Genomic DNA, 20,438 nt, shown 5'->3' with positions numbered 1-20,438 from the left:
TGTTTTCTCTCTGGGTACAGAGATGTTTACTCTGAACCATTGTTTGCTGGAAGCTTGTTCATTTTACAGGTGCTCATGGCTAAAATACTGCTTTGCATTTCGGACGAGACATGAGCTCAGGACTTTATAGATATGCTGGAACTGTTAAAGACCATGGGGCTTCTGAAGTTAGATGGAACACAGTTTGCACTGAGACAGCCACAAACCTGTCTGTCTCAGGGAAAGAAGGGGTAGACGTGCTGTGTTTAGATGCCAAGTTGGCAAGGGACAGAGTAGGATCCAGGATCACCTAGGAGACAATCCTGTCCTTACCTGAGAGGATTATCTAGATTTAGCCTTGGGGAGCAGGAGGTCTGAGGAATTAATGATTAGCTGAGGTAGACAAACCTACCTTAACTGCCAAATGAGAGCTGAGCAGCAGCACACACGCTCTGGCTCCTGACTCTAGATGCAACACGACAATTTATGGTCATTCCGAGCTCCCACCTCCATGCCTTCCCCGCTATGGTGGACTTTACTCTTGAGCCAAAACATACCATGCCTCCTTTAAACTGTCGGCCAAGGTAGAGACGAGTAACCAGCACAGGCTGCCACCAAGAATTCCTGTTCGTAGAACTTCTGACGTTGCCATTTGAGGAGAAGTACCACCAGGACAGGAAGAATCTCAATGGCTTAGGAGACTGACATGCTGGCTAGATGTATCTAAGTATTGAGTCAGGTGGTGGGTATGTGTGCCTGGGGGAGATACGGGTTTGTCTGGAAGGCTTGCTGGCCTATGGTCGAGTCTGCATGAGTTGGTTAAAGTCAACTTTGAGTCTTCTCATTGAGGCAGGGAGGAAGACAGTCTAGAAAGATGGCACATCTCTAGCTGGAAGAGTCCAACTTAGCAAATTCTCTCACAGGACTGATGTTGGACCTTGGGCTGTGACTGCCTAAGACCAGTGGGAGAGCAGAGGAAAAAGCAAGCTGACCTTGACACAAGACCTTGTTTTGGATGTGTGAAAATGGATTATGGAGCTAGTTACACAAACCACTGAATGCTCTAAAACTGACTGAATCGTGTTACAGTCAAACAGTGTACATGAGATGCCTCTCAAGTCATTCCAAGATCTGTCTTCTGGATTTTGCAAATGAAGGTTATGCTGATCAACAAGGTCACCTAGCCAGGATGCAGCAGTAAGAGGACCTAGTGTGCCAGCAATGTGAGGAAGTGGGCCGCAGGTGGGGCAGCTTTTGGCTAGAGTGGCTGGCAACAACTATGACAGGCCTCATGGATGCCAGGGAGAGGGCAGACCTTGGTACCACAGTAAAGGAAGGGCAGAACACGTTCGGACACACAAAGTTCGGTGTGTGGCAGTTCTAATGGCTTTGTTTGCTAAAGTAGGACCCAGCCAAATGAGAACAAACAGATGAAACAGAATTACAGTTCTGGATTCCTTTTGTCCAGGTGGTTTAAAGGAAATGCTGCCCTTTGGATAGTATATTAGGCCTCTCTGGAGCCACCTGACACCGGTGGGTAGGACTGTTTTTTTTTTTTTCAGCCCCACCAAGTGATAGGAATGCAGGGCCCACAGAAAGCAAACCGCATCTCCTAGTGCTGGACTGGGCATGCCTCATAAAAAGAACACAGACTCGGCTTCTATTGCTGAACATCAGTATGTCACTTTATTATTGGATTATTTCCCGTCTGTCACATACCTGTCAATGTTCACACAAGGAAAAAGATTGGCCAGAACTAGAGGCAACTGACCAGTTAACTGACAAGCTGTGTTCTCAGCACATACCAACTCTGGCTCCTAGGACATCTTTGTTCAGGCTCATGACTATTAAAATTGGTGTCAAGATTGTCACATCTTTAAATACAGATAGAATTCCAGAAGTACATAATTATATATATATACACACAGAAAAATACAAGACTAACTTTTCCCACAATATTTAATTTATACACTACTGTAACTCTGTGACTTCTGAAGACAGGTTAGGGACAAGTCACTGGCTAGAGCAAGGAAGTAGTTTGGTCCACTATTGGTGTGATGGTTCTGCTCCCTCCCTCTGTGACGACACCCCATGACACACAACACATGCACAGACATCCACTTGTCAACAAATGGGTAAGACAGCACTCAACAGACATTGTGTACCCAGAGGGTCACCAACCACACACAACTAATAAGGCTATGACACAGCTCTGCAGCATAAATGGCCAACACTGCTGATCTAAAGTGAGCACCGTATATACACCTGAATATAAAACCACTGGAGACCAAACGCATACGGTTGAGTTCAGAGGCGCCACTCAGAGGCTGGACGTGACCACGGAAGAGTATGTACATTACTTGGAAAACAGCTGCGACAGTTTATTGCAATGCCCCTTATAGACATCTCTCCTGGCCCACACAGATGTGGCTCTGTCTCTGAGAACCACACTGGTTTCTGGCCCTTGGAAGATCCCTGCTTAAGAATTTCAAGCAAATGTGCTCTATGGCTTCACCCACGTCTACCCTCACAGCTCTCAACTATGTGAATGTCACACTGAATGGGACTGCAGCTTAAAGCACAAGCAGTTAGCTAGCTCTAGGAAGTATCTTAAGTATCATTTTACTTAGTAAAGTCAGGTTACACTGTGAAGTTCTGAGTAATATACACTAACCTAAAGTAGCAGTCACGGAGCACTGAAGGAAGTGGTGGCCTGTGCCCTGCCCACTCTGAGTCATATGCTCAGCTGCACTGTTGTCCGTCAGGAACGGGGCAGCAGCTGAAGAGTGAGGAAAGGACCCTGGGCCATCCGCACCTACCCCACAGGCTGCTTAAACACTGCTTTCAAACCTCTTGGGCACCGTGTGAAAACCCAGCATCTGGGCTCCCCAAGATCAGGGAGGATGGGCATCGAGAGAAGATGCCTCGGGAGATAGCTATCAGTCCGGAGTCCGGTGCGGGAGAGGGGGAGCTAGAGCTCCGTGCTCAGCACTGGCAGGAAGGCAGCAGTGTGCCACTGACGGCTCCGAGCACTACCCTTTCCTGAGTAGTTTCTTATCAGCCACTCTTCACAGCTGAGCCAAATGCTGCCATGAAATGGGAGAAACCTGAGGCCACCTCACCACCAAGCACAACCACCTCAGGAAGTTCTGCCTCCTCATCAGAGTGCTGACTCTGCACTGTGGCTACTGCAGCAGGCCCTCCGCTCCTCCACCACACAGGGCTGAAGGAAACCCTGCCTTGTGTCCTGCAGGGGAAACTTACAGAGCCTCTTTTTTTTTTTTTTTTTTTTGTTCTGTCAGACAGACATACACACTCTAAGTAGAGTTAAGACTTGAGTTCACCTCATTGTCTCACAGAAGATTGTCTCCTGGTAATCTATGGGTAAGCTGCCTCTCAAAGCTCAGGAGCTGACCTCACCTAACACAAACAAGACAATCTGTCAGTGAAAAGATAAGAGCCCCAACTGCTTTCACACTATCGGTTAAGACAAACAGGTGTGGGCGCTCAAACCGTGGCTCTAAGGTTCTCGGTGCACAGGCCCTGGGTGGCTGGCAGCAGGGTCGCTCGTCCCAGGCCTGTGGGCGTCACCACGTTATTGCTTTGGTTCTGTCTTGGGCACCAGTGTGCCTCAGAGCATGGAGTTTCCCTATCACCGGAGGTCAGGACAGGAATTTGGGCTTTTCACAAGGAAACGAAAGCATTTTCCCTCCAGGTTAAGTGCAGAACATGAATTTCTAAGCGCTCCATTTATGTTGGGTTCCAGATAACACAATTTCATCCTGGTCATCCACACTGAAAATCATGAATGTAAAATCACACAGTAGACTTTTCGGCTGGAAAAGAAAAGTAGCGTGTAGCAGCATGCACAAAGACCATGCATTGTCACGTCAGAACAGATGAAGTGAGCGCGCTTTACAGGTCAGATGACATGGCAGCAGCTGGCGGGGCTGGAGGCGCAGAGCAGCCCTTCCTTGCGGCTGCGCTGGATGTTCACGGAGATGGTCTTTTCGCACAGAGGTAGCTGGAGCACGTTGTTCCTCAGCTTCTTGGTCCTCACCGGGTCAAGGTCAGTGGAGGGGCTGGGGCCTGGGGCACTGATGCACATCTTCCAAGTGGATTTCTCCTGTACCTTCACGCTGGAAAACAAGGCCTTCTGCGGGTCCAGAATGTACTTGGCGCCATGCAGCTGTGAGCCTAGGCACAGGCTCACGAGTTTGAGGCTCTGCACAAGCTCTGCACCACGTGGAGCAGCAGAGGCCGAGGCGGGGGAGGATGAGGAGGAGTCAGGGCCTGCACAGCGCCTTGAGGAGCCTGTTGTACCCGAGGGGGTCCCACCAGAGCCTCCCTGGCTGCTGCCACCCGTGCCCTGCTCACCTGGACTGGCCTTGTCCACACCGCCACCGCTGCTAGGCTTGCTCTGGCCGCCACCATCGCCCTCACTGCCTGGTGGCCCCTCACTGCTGTCACGCCGGTGCCATGAGTAAGCAAAGCCGCTGTCCTTGTCCAGCCGCCGCCGGCTCTCGGAGTCATCATCGCTGGTCTCAGAGCTGCTGCAGCTTGAGCCCCGGCCCTGGCTTTTCCTGCGGTGGTAGCGCTTGTGCACTGTGCCTGGTGAAGCAATGTTCATCTTCAGCCGGCTCAGCTTGGGCGGCAGGTTCTCGTCCATGTCAAACTCGTCGTCTGACTCGCCCTCCTCGAAGATCTGGTTGAGCACTGGGGCACTCTTTCGAGATGTCAGGCGATTGGTGACCGATGGCTTCCGGCGCAGCACCACCTGCGTGGACAGGGACACAGGTTTCTTGTCCTCCTCATCCTCCTCCTCATCTTCTTCCACCCTGAAGAGACACTTGCGCCCACTGGCTGCGGGCTTCATGCTTGCGGGTGGAACAGTGGACAGTGCCGGCCCAGCCAGCTCCGGGAGCTCATCTTTCTTGGCTGGGTCACACAGGCCTTTGTTCCTGTGGCCATTGAGGACATTGTCACCAGCCCGAGCAGGAGACTGCGGGACTGTGGCATGTGACAGAGGGGTGGCAGTGAGATCATCTTCAAGGTCTTGGGGTACATCAATTTTGGTTGGCCATGACTGCCTGTGTGATAGAGGAAAAAGAAACAATCATGTAGTTGCTGGCCTGTCCTGGGGAGATAAACAGCTCAGTGCTTGCTGCCCAGGGTTAAGAGCCTGCTTTCTTTCATACGCTAACCACCCATGGGAAGTGGGATGGGGCAGGCAGAGCACAGGTTATCCAGCACTACCCAGCACCACCACAGATGGTGAATGGAGACTGGAGGTTCCAGAATCACTGGCCAGCAATACCTGCACAGATGGTAGAGAAGACCCTGTTTCAAAGAAGGCAGAAGGTGAGGACCAAAACCCAAGGTATCCTTGAACCTCTACAAGCAAGCCATGGCAAACAGGCCTTCATAAAGTTGCATGCACACACAGTTAGGACAGAATTCACACATGTGAAAAGCATTTTAGGTTCATCATCAAGGATCCCAGAGGGCAGATGTGGCTTGAGAACATGGTCATGTGGCAACTGCATCATACCACTGCTGTCAGAAAAAAACATGGAGCAGAGAGATGCTGGGGAAGCCCAAGCTCTCCCTAAACCTCAACACCACACACTTATATACATACCTGAATACATACACACATGCACACCTTGCATACATGCTCACACACCCAGACACACACAGGCACACATGCACACCTGCATATATGTTCGCATGCATACCTACAAACATGCATACACTATTATATACTCAAATGCATATCTACATACATAATCTAGATATTGTATCTCATGTATACATGCATGCTACACACATTCCATTACATATACACATGCACATCTACACATGTGGACAGGCTCATATGCACATTCATACACACATACTATCTATATGAACATGTACACACATATCTACACACACATTCTCTCTCTCTCCTCTCTCTCTCTCTCTCTCTCTCTCTCTCTCACACACACACACACACACACACACACACACACACACACATGAGCTCGCTTCAGCCTTTATGAGTACAATAGCATGAATGAGATTCACCTGGAATGTCCAGCACAGACTTTAGAGGATGGTGTGAAAGCTGAGCATTGATCAAAAGAAATGTAAGTGGGTTCATGAACTTAAAGGACAGAGTCCTAGAGACAAGCCTCTCCTCTAATGCACAGCCCTGCTAATAGAAATACATACATTCTTATTCTAGTGCCCACACAAGGTACTAGATAGCAAAACTGTTAACTAGACTTTGTCCTTCAATCTGGAGTTGCTGGTGTGGGCAGGTTCTCGGGTGGACGCCAGAAACTGTAATGATGCCAGAGGCATCTATAACAGCTACGTTGTGACCTACAGTTGTAAATATGTTACCACAGACATCTTCTCCCAATTTGGAGCAACTGTAGGGGAGGAAGAACTGCCTGTCTCTGCCACTGCTGGAGCCGGGTGCTCAGCGGCAGGGCCTGGTGTTCAGCGGGGCTTATAAGGCCACCAAGTGGGGAAATAGCAACCAGTGAGCACTGAGGAGGAAGAGCTGAGGCAGGGGGCCATGGAGAAGCAGGAGCAGCCCGGCAGGATGCAGGCTCGGCTCTTCTCCCTTCCCCCACCTTAAAGCAAACCCAAGGACCACAAACACCTGTGAGTACTCTTCCCTCACTGGCTGTCACTGTGTGAAAATTACAGTTTGTCATTCATCTTTCCTGAGCATATGATGTAACTCACCTGTCCCAAATGGCAACAACTGGTAGAGCCCAACAGGGCAAGATCACATCTTAACAGAACAGAGTAGCAAAAGAAACTGACAAAGGTTGATGGCACTGAGTTCATGGAGGGTACTGCTTGGTCAGAGTCAGCCACCTAGAGCTGTGTGGGTGAATGTTCTGAAATCCAGTCAACAAAAGAGATGGGATAACAACCCCCTTCTGCAGGTAAAGACTCCGAGACAGGTCACAGGTTTGAAGGACAGTGAGGGTTCATTCCACCAAGCAAGCCTGAGGATCAACTTCAGTGAGGGCTCTGGTCCAAGACCTCAAAAGAAGCCCTGCTGGTCTAACTCACTGAGCCCCTCCTCACATGAACCTCAGGAGGTCGACAGTGGGACTCAGGTAAATCAGAGATCCAACAGGTAGTGAGTCAACTAAGTGATCTAGCTTCCAACCTCTAAAATCCTAAATGCTCCTATTTAAAAAAAGCTTTCCAAATGATTACAGGGGAATCCACACTGCTCTTGGAGAAAATCTTGAACGAAACAAGAGTGAGAGACCTAGGAATTGGGAACACCCACTATCGCATACAGCAGAGAAGCGTGCTGTAACCTCTGGAAAGCAGCCATCGGTACCATGAGGACCCTCCTACTTGGAGAACTAGGAATCATCGGCAAACAGTTCCCTACTCAGAATGTTTACCTGCTAATATCAGTAATATCATCTGTAATATATATATAATAAGTAAAGGTTTTTCTCACCTAAACTGGGCCTTGATGTTGCTGGGGCTCGCAGACCTGGTCTGTGTTTCTTTCTCTTGCTTTTCCCTCAGGATCCTTTCAGCAAGTAAGAAGTAAGTGGCGGTGATATGGTTGTACCTGTTAGTTTCCAGGGCTCTGAGGAAAGAAACCAAAAACAATCAGAAGCTACACAGCTAGGTTTTTACAAGATTAAAAAAATAATATGGCCTAATGAAATCCGGTATCTGGGAAGCTTTTAAAATGAGACAAAAATATAAACTAGAAAGAATAAAACCCTGTAGTTGTTTAGGTTATAACTGAAATCTGAAAAAAGCAACTAAATAAAAATGTTCAGATGAGCGAGGAAAGAGCAACCTCCTACGGTAGCTGGACAGACAGTGTTCGTGCCCCAGATGTAAGAAAAGCACTGAGGCTCCCGACAGCAGTGTCCTCCGGAAGTGTGGCCAGCTGAGGAGAATCCTTTGCTTCCAGGAGAAGACTGGACTGAGGACAAGGCTCATGCTACCTAAGGCGCTCTGTGAGCAATAGCCAATCAGAATGGTTGGGGCAGTTCTACTCTTGATCCACCCGCAGTTTAGGCACTGGAGAGCAGTCAGTACGATCAAGAGGGGGCTCCTCTTACCTTCTCCCTGAATACCATCAGCATGTTCCTGCATCCATTTAAACAGCAATGCTCTGGACACCGTGTCAAGGCAGGCATCATGTGGCTAGGCTGGGGACCTAACAATAAGTGTATGGCCTCATCCATCTCCTGCAGTAGGTGGTCACGGAACAACCTCACAAGGTTTAGGAACAGTAGCTCTGGTTTCTATAAACCTCTGGCCTGGCAAACTGCAGTGTGCATGAAGAATATGAGCATGAGATCACTATAGAGAAGCAGCAAGTAACCTGGACTTTCTCAGGTCATTTAAATGGAAAAACTCATAAGCATGGGATCCTACAGAGAACTAAGGCCAAGTTAAAAACCCTGGCTTTATTTCTGCAAATACTTATTTTTACTGTACTAAAACTACTCTACAGGGGTGTACCCTTTATGGAGTTATGACGCTTCCCAGAGACTAGAGCTCCCACTGAGCACATGTTACTCACTGGGCAACACATAGGGTCTACATGCCCAGCCTGTATCATCCTCTTCCCCAGGTCAGAAAACTGAGATGCCACATGCAGACCTGAGGGACCATCTCATGGTTACCTCTCTCCTGCTTCCTTGAGTTGTGGTATCTGTTTCATTAAGTACATGAAGTAACTGCTCTTCACCTGTGGCTGAGCTCTATTTTCAGACAGGACCTCTGACCACGTGACCTGCCGCTAGAGCAGAGCAGACTGCAGAGCATGCTGCTATTACTCTGCTTTCTGGTTTACACTACTAAGGCTGCAGAAAATGGCTCTTGTTTTGACAGATTTCATGAGCAACTAAATAATGTGCAGTTTCCAGGGCAGTGCAGAGAGACTTAAGGAGAAGACAGCAAATCCTTTAGGCTTGGGACTATTCATTCCATCCTGATAAGTACAGTGCAGCCAGAGGCAGCATGTGACAGCCAGCCCCACTGGAGTCACCCCCCACAAAATGCATGCTGAGCCTGTCACGATGCTGATCTCTGCACTCACAGTGGGACCCAGGGATGATGGGGACACTTCCACAGACACTGTGTGCCTTGAGACTAACCACCCTACTCCATTCCTCCTCCACAGGCGTCTAAAAGGCCTGACCACAGCGGACAGTGGCTTGCCTGTCCACTAGAATGAAAGGAACACAAAAGCTCCCACTCTGGTCCCGGGCCGGTCGGATGCTAGAGAGCATGGATACATGTCTGCGGGCTGGGAGCTCCAACTGTGCTCTGGCTTAAATGTGGAAAGTCCCCATGGGCTTGTGTTTGACACTTTGTCCCCAAATGACAATATGCTTGAGAAGACTGTGGCACCTTTAGGAGGTGAAGAGCTGCTGACCTTGTGGATTTCCAGCCTGTCTCAGCAGTGTGACTAGCAGACCTCCTGATCCTGCCACCACACCTCTCCACCAAAACAGACTACATTCCCTTAAACTACAGGTCAGAATTAAACCCTTCCTCCCTTAAAATGCTCTTGGTCAGGTAGTGAGTCACAGTATTAAGAACACTAGTGTCTGAAGGCGATGACGTACTCTACGATGGCATCTCGGTCTGCGATGTCCCCGAGCACCATGCGCTGGATGATGCTGTTGTGTTCCTCCTCTGAGAGGTTCTTGTACGACACGAGGGGGATGTTGTACTTTGTGGCTGGTGATGGGTCCACTCCCTGGAGCCAAGGGTGGCTTTCAATCTCTTCCAGAGAGGCTCTCCTTTTGGGGTCTCTCTGTAGCATCCGTGTGATCAGGCTGTGAAGAAAGGTAGCTCATTACTGAAGCAAACTGTTTGCAAGGACTAGTAATGATAACTGTTACCAACAAGCACTGTTTCTTACATAGTCACAGCAATTTAACTAGGTTCACTGACAAATGAGAATCTGGTGCCACTGTATTCATAAAATAAAACAATCCCAGCCTCTTAGTGTAGTGATGAGACAGCTCGTGTCATGAGAATGAATGACTCTCCTAATGAAAATAATATCATGTAACAGTTTTAGAAGTGGACTGGCAAAAAATAAACACGGAATACTTGATAGCTAAAACCATAGTGAAAGCAGGGGCGGGTCACCAGCCTCACGACTCCCTGTGTGGTTTGGAAAGAAAGAGGACTCCATCTCGGTGCCCAGTGAGAAACAAGAAAGAAATCCACTGTTCAGAGGAAGTTGAGAAGGAAGACATGAACTAACACTGGTTCTAGAAAACACACAACTCCTTTCTATAGAGTGTAACTGAAAAGAATTTCTGAACAATGCTTCAAAAACTAGCACAAATAAAAACCCACAAAGGAAATAAGGTGCCACTGGCAAGACCCTGACATACAGCAAATCGGAATGCAGACACTGGAAATGCCGAATACACAGCACAGACGTCCACTGTTATATGTGCTTAAAATAGCTGGGCAGTGGTGGCACACACTTTAATCCCAGCACTCGAGAGGCAGAGGCAGGCGGATTTCTGAGTTCGAGGACCAGTCTGGTCTACAGAGTAAGTTCCACGACCGCCAGGGCTACATACACAGAGAAACCCTGTTTTGAAAAAAACCAAACCAACCAAACAAACCCCCAAAAAACCAAAAAACAAAATTTCAAAGCAAATGCTGACAAATCTTAAGGAATAAAAAATAAAGCCACCATCACAGAAGATAATCTTAGAGCAGTGAAGAAAACTCTAAATGCAAACAATTTTGAACAATTAATGAGCTTGTCCTTAAAGATGTATATTATATAGACCTCTGACCCCAACTTGAAAATACATTCTTTCAAGAACTCAATTGTAACAACTGTCCTCATGATAGGCATAAATAAGCCTCAAAATTTTGAATATATGGTAACATACAGACTATATTCTAACTTAAAAATCAAAAGTAATAGCTAATTAGAAATAATTGTAAACAAGACAGGCATAAAATAACAAAGCCTAGGAAATATTTCAAGTTGAACAACAAAGACTATTGATGATATCCAATGTGGAGAGGCTAATCTGTCTCAGAAGCAGTTAGTTCTAAATATTCTAACAGTGAAGGGTTTTCTAAATATTCTAAAAGTGAGGTGTATAAAGTTCTGAATAAGAAAGCAGCCCCTTGTTAGGCAGACAAATACTGACAGGAGGACAGGAAGACAGTACAGTCGTGAGGTAACAGCATCAGAAGCCAGTCCTGGGACAGTCACAGAGGAAGTGACAAGCTGCAGATGGCTGATGACAAACAGGAGGAGCAGCCATGCAGAGCATGGTTCCAACAGTAAAGGCATCGCAGTCACTAATGGAAACACAAGGAAAGCCACATAAAATGGACATGTTCCTTAAAACACACCACTCAGAAACACACACCAGGAAAGGCTCATTTTGTTGCTGCTGTTGTTTTCCCTCATTGGAATGGTCCTACCATTTACAAATAATTCCTCTAGAAGGGATACCTAGAGGTAGTGTCTCAGACCTCAGGAATGGGGGCATCCATGTTGTTTCTGTAACAAATGACACAGTTGATGTAGAGTGAATAGATAATGCTTCTGTCTGTTTTTAACTGGCAGCAGAGATGATAATTGTGGACTATAATATCTAACCCACACTTGGTGTACTCCTGATTCCTGAGAGCAAGGACCTAAAATCACCACTGCACATGCAGGCACACAAGTCTATGTACACATACTCACACACGCACACACTTGCACATGTCCACACGCAGAGGTGCAAGTGGGCACTCACACTGGAAGGCATGCGATCTGGCCTAAAATCAACAACACCCAGAACAGGAGGACAGAGCTTCCCAAGTACCCTAGGCTAAACCACCATCACAACCAGGACACAGAGAAAGCCTTCTATGTGCTACACCCTAAAATAAACAGCCTCCATGTGCTCCATCCCCAAATTGCCACTAGCACCAGCACCACACACAGAGCCTCTTCTGTGCTCCAGCCTCAACTATACACTTTCCACTATTACTTCATATAATTTTCACAGCAACCCTGTCAAGTACCCTTTTCCACTGTCACATAGCAGTAAGCAGAGAAGACAGCATTTAAGTCCGCAGAATCCCATGCCCAAGTTGGGGCTCCACCCTCAATCGTGCATCACACTTCCTTACAGCTGTTCAGGAAAAACTCAAAATTCTGTTAATGCAGAAGAAAACATTTGAATTGGTAACTACAATCTCAGCTGGTTCGTTTAGAAATATCCCTAACTGCAAACAGCCCTTTCTCAGGAGTCTCGCACAGGTGATGGAGAGACCAATGTGGTGGTCAGTGCTGGCTTCCCACAGTGCCACACACTGAAGCCCAGCCTTTACTCTGCTGTGGGAGGGCATGTGACTATAAGACATGCTGTTATTAAGACATGCTACTATGACACAGCTAGGAGGCACCATGTAAAAACACGTTCCTGCCAAACAGGAAAGCCCAACTCTTTTCTGGAAGCTTCAACTCTTGCATTTTGCCACTGAAGAAAAAAAAAAAAAAAAGGCAGTGGCCAGAGAAGGTCCTAATCACCACTCTGGAGGCTGAGAGGCAAAGAGGACTTCTTGAAAATATGTGTAAGAATGTTTTGCATTCTCCTGTTGAATTTCTTACCAAACACTAACTAACAGGTACCCCAAACAACAGATTGAAGCTTAATCTCATAAATAAACGGACTCAAATCCCTGCAGGTGAAGGCATGCCGGGTATCCCTCATGTGTCAGTGATCAGTTTCTGGTCAGTGGAGTCGCTTTATGTGCACATGCTTTACTTACTCCCTGCACCCTGTAGACACGCGGGGTGGCACAGTGTACTTGCAGTCCATGATCATGGTCAGTGTCTCGCTGTCGTTGGCTTCTTGGAAGGGCGGCTGCCCACACACCAGCATGAAAAGGATCACACCCAGGCTCCATATGTCTACAAACCAAAGACGACATTTAAATACCAGAATATCTAGAAAACTAGGAACATCAGGGAGAAGAAAGGTAGGAAAGCAAGTATTTTATTCTTAATGTAAAAATATTCAGTGCAGCCAGGTGTGGTGGCACACGCCTTTAATCCCAGCACTTGGGAGGCAGAGGCAGGCGGATTTCTGAGTTCGAGGCCAGCCTGATCTACAAAGTGAGTTCCAGGACAGCTAGAGCTACACAGAGAAACCCTGTCTCAAACACACACACAGACACACACACACACACAAAATTCAGTGCAGACTACAAAATCTCAACAGAGTTGGGTTTAAGCCCTGTCTGATAAGAGAACTGAGAAATAAGTGTTCCCAGGCTTCTAAGCCAAGGGACAAGGTCCACTCTTCCCTGACTATAGCATGCCCAGCATCAAAGATAAGATGTTAAAACTGTGAAACTGGAAAGGATTTGCCTGAGGTCAGCTTTACCTCAGTTGTTCCTGACCTCATTCTGGGGTGGTGAATGGGTCATACAACTCCTGACAGGTATAAAGGAGAAAACTATAGCTCAGACATGCTCAAAACATGGTTATCATGCAAATAAACAGTGAGGGCTGCTCATCAGAATAGGGAAGACATGGAGGTGGGGGAGCAGAGAGACAGCTCAGTTGTTAGCACAAGCTGCTCTTGCAGAGGTCCTGAGTTTGATTCCCAGCACCCACACAGTGGCTCATACCCTCCTGTAACTCCAGCTCCAAAGGATCTCACGCCCTCTTGTGGCCTCCATGTGCACTGCACTCATGTGCACTACTACCCCCACCCCTAACATAGTATTTTAAAAGTTTTTTAAAAATTAATTTTTTAAAAAGGAGAATGAGTTTCTTGTCATTAAAGTATCCCAGTACTGTCCAGCTTTGGACAAACTTCTGTCCTGACAGGATCCTGCCAAGTGTGAAGCTGCAGGAACCAACACTGGAGGAACCATAATGGTAACCAGTCTCCTCTCTTGTCTTTAAACAAACCTGTCACTGGAAAAACAAAAGTGACTTTTTTTGAACTTTTTTTTTTCCAGGAAAAAAAAAAAGGATTTAAAGAAGGCATCACATTCCAAAAATGAAAATATATATGTGCTAATATAAATACACATGCATGCACGCACGTGTGCACACACACATGTGCATAAGCAAGCACACACAGGCTCAGAGGAAAAACTAGGCACGTTATGGGCCTGCCATGTCATCACACCTGCTAACGGGCAACTGCTGTTTTCATGTAAGCCTAAAACACCCAAAATAATGGAAGTTCCAAGCTAGGAAAATTAAAATTTGTTAATCATTTCTTTGACTTAAATGAAAAAGGAGGGCAACAAGTGAGAACCCACCCATTCCCCACAGTGTGGCTTTTCAGGTGTGGCTGTGTTTATGAAAAGCAGTCAAACAGCAGCAGAAAGGGACTGAAATTGAGGCACACATACAGACCACGCAGTCTAACCCCTAGGACATATCTGGCCTGCTCTCAGAATGATGAATGGTTTGATCCACTGACTGCCTTGACAGTGGATCTCAGAGGGCTCTACTAACTCAAGTAACTTCAGTAATGACTGCCAACCATACTTATTCTTTAAATAGCCATTGAGAAGTATTTAAAACCTTAAGTTTTTAAAAGAAAATGTATGTAACTGGTATTTAACTTAAACTGTCCTTGTGTGAGTTTTAAAAGATTTATATTTATGTGTATGAGAGTTTTACAAATGTTTGTATTATGTATGTATGTATGTAAGTATGTATGTATTCCACATGCATGCAGTACCATGGAGGTCAGAAAAGGGTATCGGATCCCCAGGAACTGAAGTTCCAAATAGCTGTGAGTCATGATGGTCATGGATTCACCTTCTCTTCTGTATGTTGCCTTGGTTACCATGTCTTAGGACAGCAGTAGAAAAGTAACTAAGGCAAGGGTGGTTTCCTCAAGCACGTGACATATTTTTTACAGTAGTATTCTGTCTACTGTGTGTTAGAGGGACAACTAAGAGCAACACAACAAGCAGATTCCACAGTCTGGCTAGTGCTTAAGTAAGTTCCCTATGTGGAACTACTTACAAGTTGAAGAACTTAGAAATATAGCCTTGTACTAAGTACTGTGAAAACTTTTGAAGCGTTTCAGTTAAGGACTATATGGTCACACAACAGACAGCTTCAGAAGTAGGTAGCCCTCCCAGAAATGAGGGATCAGCGCTAAGCATGCAGAGACTTGCTGTCCTTATCATCCAGTGTAGATCAACTGTGGACACAGCACTATGTATACAGGCAGTCTATAGGGTCCTTACAGTGTACATATGGGAATGTCTGTGTAGCCACTGTTCTAGTTTCTTCTGTTGCTGTGATGAAACACTGACCAAAAGTAACTTACCAGAGGGCAGGATTTATCTGGCTGACACTCTGAGGGCATGGTCCATCACTGAGAGAAATTAGGGCAGAACTCAAACTTTGTAGTTGACGGCAGAAAGCCACAGAAGAGCACCACTGGCCGGCTCACTCTGGCTCAGGACTAGTTAGCTTTCTTATATAGACTAGGGTCACCTGTCCAGGTAATGTGCCAATCACAGCGGGCTGGGCCCTCCTCTATCAATTAGGAAGATAATCCCTCAAAGATATGATGCAGAGGCTAGCCCAATGAAGACAGCTACTCAACTAAGACTTCAGGTGAGTCTAGGCTGTGACAAGGTGACAGTCACTACCAATACTACCATCAGATACACAAGAGATGTGAGTGTTCTGGAGTTTGATATGGTGCGTCCTGGAACCAATGTTCTGTTGACACTGAGGACTTTATTTCTACTCCAGATTTGTTTCTCTTCTCTCTTTTTGTCCTTGAATCAGTTTACTTTTTCCACTATAGGGGCCAAAGGAAAATGATAAGCACAGGCTACTAGTCAGGTACAGTGGCATACACACAGTGGATCACAAGTTGAGGTCAGCCTGAGAGTACCTGTCTACAACAAAACAAGCAGTAATAACAAATAGTCCATTAAACAAATGTGGAATATTCACAAATGATTTTAAAATGTGTAGATTTGGGCCGGAAAAAAAAAATGCTTCAATGATTAAATGTTTGCTCTGCAAGCATAAAGACTGGAGTTCATATCCCCAGAACTGAACCTACATAAATGTCAAATGGGCATGACAGACACCTGCATCTATCTTTGGAAGATAGAAACAGCATCCTCACAATAAATCGTCTAGTGAGAGTAGACATTTCAGGGCATTCTGGTTTGACTGAGAGACCCTGCTACATTGAATAAGGTGGAAGAGCTACTGTGGGTAATTTCTAGACATCAACCTTGGGTCTCCATATATATGTGTACACACACCCACACATGCATGTACCTACACACACACACACACACACACACACACACAAAATGGAAGAAAGAAGTGTGACAGTGATCTGCATCTGTATCCCTAGGGAGCTGCTGCGGGCTAAGAGGATGAACACTGAAATCTTGCTAAGTGTTCAGAGGCACTGAACTGCCCTTCCTTACTCTGCAACAGCAGGCACTCTCCCAGGCAGAGCAGAGGCATTTGACTTTACAAGATTCTCATTTCACTGAGGAAAGCCAGAACTAAGTTCCCAGATGCACAAAGGCAACAGGAGGAAGAAAAAACAAAACAAAACAAAGACTGGGGATGGTGGGAGGATAGCATGGAAGGAAGGCTTCAGGGTAGCAAGGCACAATGCTGAGGACTTCGGAACTTCAGTCCTTTCATGGTTTGAACATGTAGCTCCTAGCAAGTGGTGCCATTTCCCAAGGTTCAGAGCTTTTAGGAGGGGAGCTGGAAAGTACAGGTAGGTAACTAGGTATGGCCTTGATGATGATGGACTGGAAATTCATAGACCCTTCATTCTTTGTTAGGCATTTTGTCACAACAACTCAAAATATAATAGTGACATTGGTACCATTAGTGTGGTGATGGTGTGATACACCTGGACATGAGGCTTCAGTGTTAGAAACTGGTTTGTGGGAGAACAGAGATGAGTTTGGAGGCCCAAGGTAGGTAAGCCCTAGAGCGCTATAATCTCTGTTACGTGGTCAGAAGTCAGGGGGCTAAGACAGCAAACACGAACAGCAATGACTGTGCCCGATAGGCACGATCGCCACTGCTGCTTTCAGCCAGCTTTACCGGGAATGTCAGAAGCAAAAGTGCAGGATTTGAAAAACATGAAATGGAGCGTCATCACAGTGAAGACTAAGGAAAGAAACATTGGCGAGCTACAGCTAGTACAGGGAAGCTGCCGTTAGCACTAGACACAGAGAGGGCTCCAGGTTAAAAAGGCAAAAGCGTTTTAAAACATTAATTTAAAAAGACAGCATCACAGGGATACCCTGAGCAAACAGTAGTTCCCAAGGTCAGTCATGCGGGCACTTAGAGGCTGCTGCAGTAGGGGTGCAAGGTCACCCAGAGAGTTCTGGAGCTGGCAGAACTCAGTACTGCCACGTAGGAAGCTGGAGGCAGGAGCCGATGCAGAGGCCATGGAGTGGGAATGCTTACTGGTTTGCTCCCCATGGCTTGCTTCAGTCTGCTTTTTTGAGTGCTGGTTACTAAAGGTTCTTTCCTGCTCCAAACAAATGGAAAAATAAATGCTTACTTAATATATATATATATATATATATATATATATATATATATATATATATATATATCCTTTCAATTTGTAGAACCCATCAGTTCAGGAATGGCCTCATCCACAATGGGCTGGGCCCTCCCTATCATCAATAACTAAGAAAATGCCGTAAAAGCTTGCCTACAGTCCAATCTTATGGAGGTTATTTTCTTAATTGAAGTTCTCTCCTCTTGGATGACTTTAGCTTATGTCAAGCTGACATAAAACTAGCATGGAGCCCTGAGTATTGCAACTGGCAGGGCCACAGGAAGGAACTCATGATATCAGAGTACACTCTAGCCACTGGCCATGGAACGATCAGAGTTGATTTGCTTGCTGGGTTTCATTCTTTGGTCCAGTCTTTCCTGTTCTCCTATTCCTCCCTTTTAGAAGGGGCATTCACTCTGTACCTCTGCATAATGAAAATATTTCACATAAGGCTTACAGTTAAGAGACAATTAGTCTCAAATAGACTTTGAACGTTGACCCTCAGAACAGTGTAGGGACTGGTATGACTATGGAAATGAAACACATTTTACATAGAGATGACCATGAGCCTCTGAGGCCAGGAGCAATATGTTAAGACTAAAGCCTGGACTGTTCCCCATTGGCTAATGTTCTGAGCACCTGATCCTCAGCTTGAGGTGCCATTTGGAAGGCTGTGGCATCTTTAGGTTAAACCTGGAAAAAGCAAGCGAGCAGGAACTGGTCTTTGAGGGGTACACCTGGCCTTGCTTACTCTCTGTTACTGACCTCCACCACAGTGAGCAGCTCTGCTGTACACTCCCACCAGAGAATTGCTAGGTCATACCTTCCCTGCTATGATCTAGTGAAATGCTAATTACCTATGCTCTCATAACCTAAGACAAATCTTCCCTCACCTAAATTGCTTCTTTCAGGTCCTAACAAAGGTCTCCAGGAGCAGATGTCTGGTATAAAGGCCAGTAAGGATGACAGCAGAATTACCTCTCATAAGTTGGAGAGGGAGGTGACATTATCTTAATACAAATTCATCTTAGTACTATTCTGTTTTTCCATGAAAGGTTTTAATACAGTGCAACTATAAGCTCCTGAGCCCGCGGTGCTAGTAGTGCTACTACCATCCCCGGCCAGGCTGGAGAACTGGGATACAGAGGAGAAACACCTCATTACCTTCATTCTAAAAACACATTAGTGAGACTGTGTGCAGATGTGCTAACAAACAAAGCATCCAACACCCGGGTGTGATAATGCCACTACTTCAAGTGACAGTTTTGATTTTAGACCCAACTATAATGGCTCTTGGTTGACAAAAATGGAAAAATAAATGCTTACAAAACATAAAAAAAAAAAAAAAAAAAAAAAAACCTTTCAATTTATGGTAACACAGGAAGAAGAGGACAAATCTGTACTTTGATGTTATAGAGGATGGGAGTCACTAGTAGTTCTCAGGAGAACTAGAAATATAATTCCCAAGTGAATCCAGCAGCTTCCCCTTCTGGCACATGGTAGGATTATCAATCATAATACAGTCAAATGGTGCTAATTCTCAGGTTGATGTAGTAGAGTGTATATTAGAAAGTCCTTTTTGGAAGGCTATCAAAAGATGAAAATGAAAACAAGACAGACAAAAGAATATGCCAATTAAAAAAATAACTTCTAATATGAATTATCCCAAATAAAAATGAGAAAGAAATAAAATGGGAAGAATGAGCAGTTTCAGACAGAAACCTCTACTATTTTTTCCTCGAGCTTTCTTTCAACAGTCAGGAGTCAATAAGTAAACAGAACCAGAAAGCTTTAAAGTCCTGCTGACGAAACAGCACTGTATACAACACCTCCTATACCTGTACACACCTTTATTCAAACAGCACTTACTAGCAGCTGACACATGACCTGTGCAAAGACACCTGGGACTTTTCTCAGAAGTATGAGGATCCTGGGAACCTACAACAAATCTGGTCCCTTGTTTCCTCCGTGATAAGTCTGACACTTAACGGCCTGTGGTTTACCACACTGAATTCCATTTACCCAGCAAGAAGTACTGGTCTAAATCCACAATCACCTGGTTACTAAAGGCTCTTTCCTGCTCCAAACAAGGTTTGTGGTTAGTCCTGAGGATAGTAAAGCTAGCACAGAAATGAACGATCAGGTTATTTCAACAGCGTGCCAACGGTGACACTGGGCCAGGGCTGTGCTCAGGGGTAGGGTGCTTGCCAGGTCTGACCAAAGCCCGGGGTTCGATTCCTAGCAGCACAAAACAGCAAACCCAGAGCAAAGCAGAAGAGGGTAGAGGAGCCTAGATGAGCCTCTCACACACGTAGCGAGCTGTCTCCAGCACCCTCGGTTTCACTCTTCTCTATTTTGAAGCCTGGTTTCAGGGGGAAGCAGTCCTTCCTTAGCAGAGCCAAGAGGAGTGGATCACCATGGTGGTCTCCACACTTCCTTTCCAGCAAGACTTGAGAGAATCAAAATGTTCTGTGCAACTAAAAATCAATGCCTCCTGAACTAAGCTAAAAAATTTGTCCCAAATTGTCCCCATCTGTGGACAATGTGGACATCTCAACAATGGCACATCCATACTCTACTGTGTGCTTTAACTCTCCAGAGCTTCCCTACAACTCTCATCTTCTTTAAGCTCCTTTACATTGCCCTCCAGCCTAGAGACCTAGGACCTGGAAATCATAGCTGTAGGTTGTCATTACTTTTTCACCATTGTGCAGAGGTCTGTGGATGAAAAGCACAGTCTCTGGACCCAGCTGAGCTTGCTACTGCGGTGAACCTCAGACCATGCAGAGCACAGTTCTCTGTAAATACTGTGCAAATAGCAGCTCCAGACTGCAAGGGCAGGCAGTGCTTATTCCTATCTTCAAAAAAAAA

At 46.0% G+C, this 20,438-nt stretch overlaps 1 protein-coding gene across 7 annotated transcripts in view; it reads right to left on the bottom strand.

The window, feature by feature from the left end:
* Nucleotides 1-1,637: 1,637 nt before the first annotated feature.
* The window catches only part of Snrk (SNF related kinase), a 50,733-nt gene continuing 31,932 nt past the window's right edge, over nt 1,638-20,438 (bottom strand). For all 7 annotated transcript variants that reach the window (XM_029542761.1, XM_021206839.1, XM_021206841.1 and 4 more), the window contains 4 exons: nt 12,790-12,931; nt 9,603-9,815; nt 7,463-7,597; nt 1,638-5,069 (listed from right to left, as the gene is read on the bottom strand). In XM_029542761.1, coding sequence (XP_029398621.1) covers nt 3,902-5,069; nt 7,463-7,597; nt 9,603-9,815; nt 12,790-12,931 — 1,658 coding nt within the window. In that variant the 3' untranslated portion in view covers nt 1,638-3,901. The remainder of the gene's footprint in view (nt 5,070-7,462; nt 7,598-9,602; nt 9,816-12,789; nt 12,932-20,438) is intronic.

This window comes from Mus pahari, chromosome 10 (genome assembly GCF_900095145.1).
Source record: "Mus pahari chromosome 10, PAHARI_EIJ_v1.1, whole genome shotgun sequence".
NCBI lineage: Eukaryota > Metazoa > Chordata > Mammalia > Rodentia > Muridae > Mus > Mus pahari.
The sequence above is the reverse complement of the archived record's forward strand: the minus strand, read 5'-3'. Positions and strand labels throughout refer to the sequence as shown.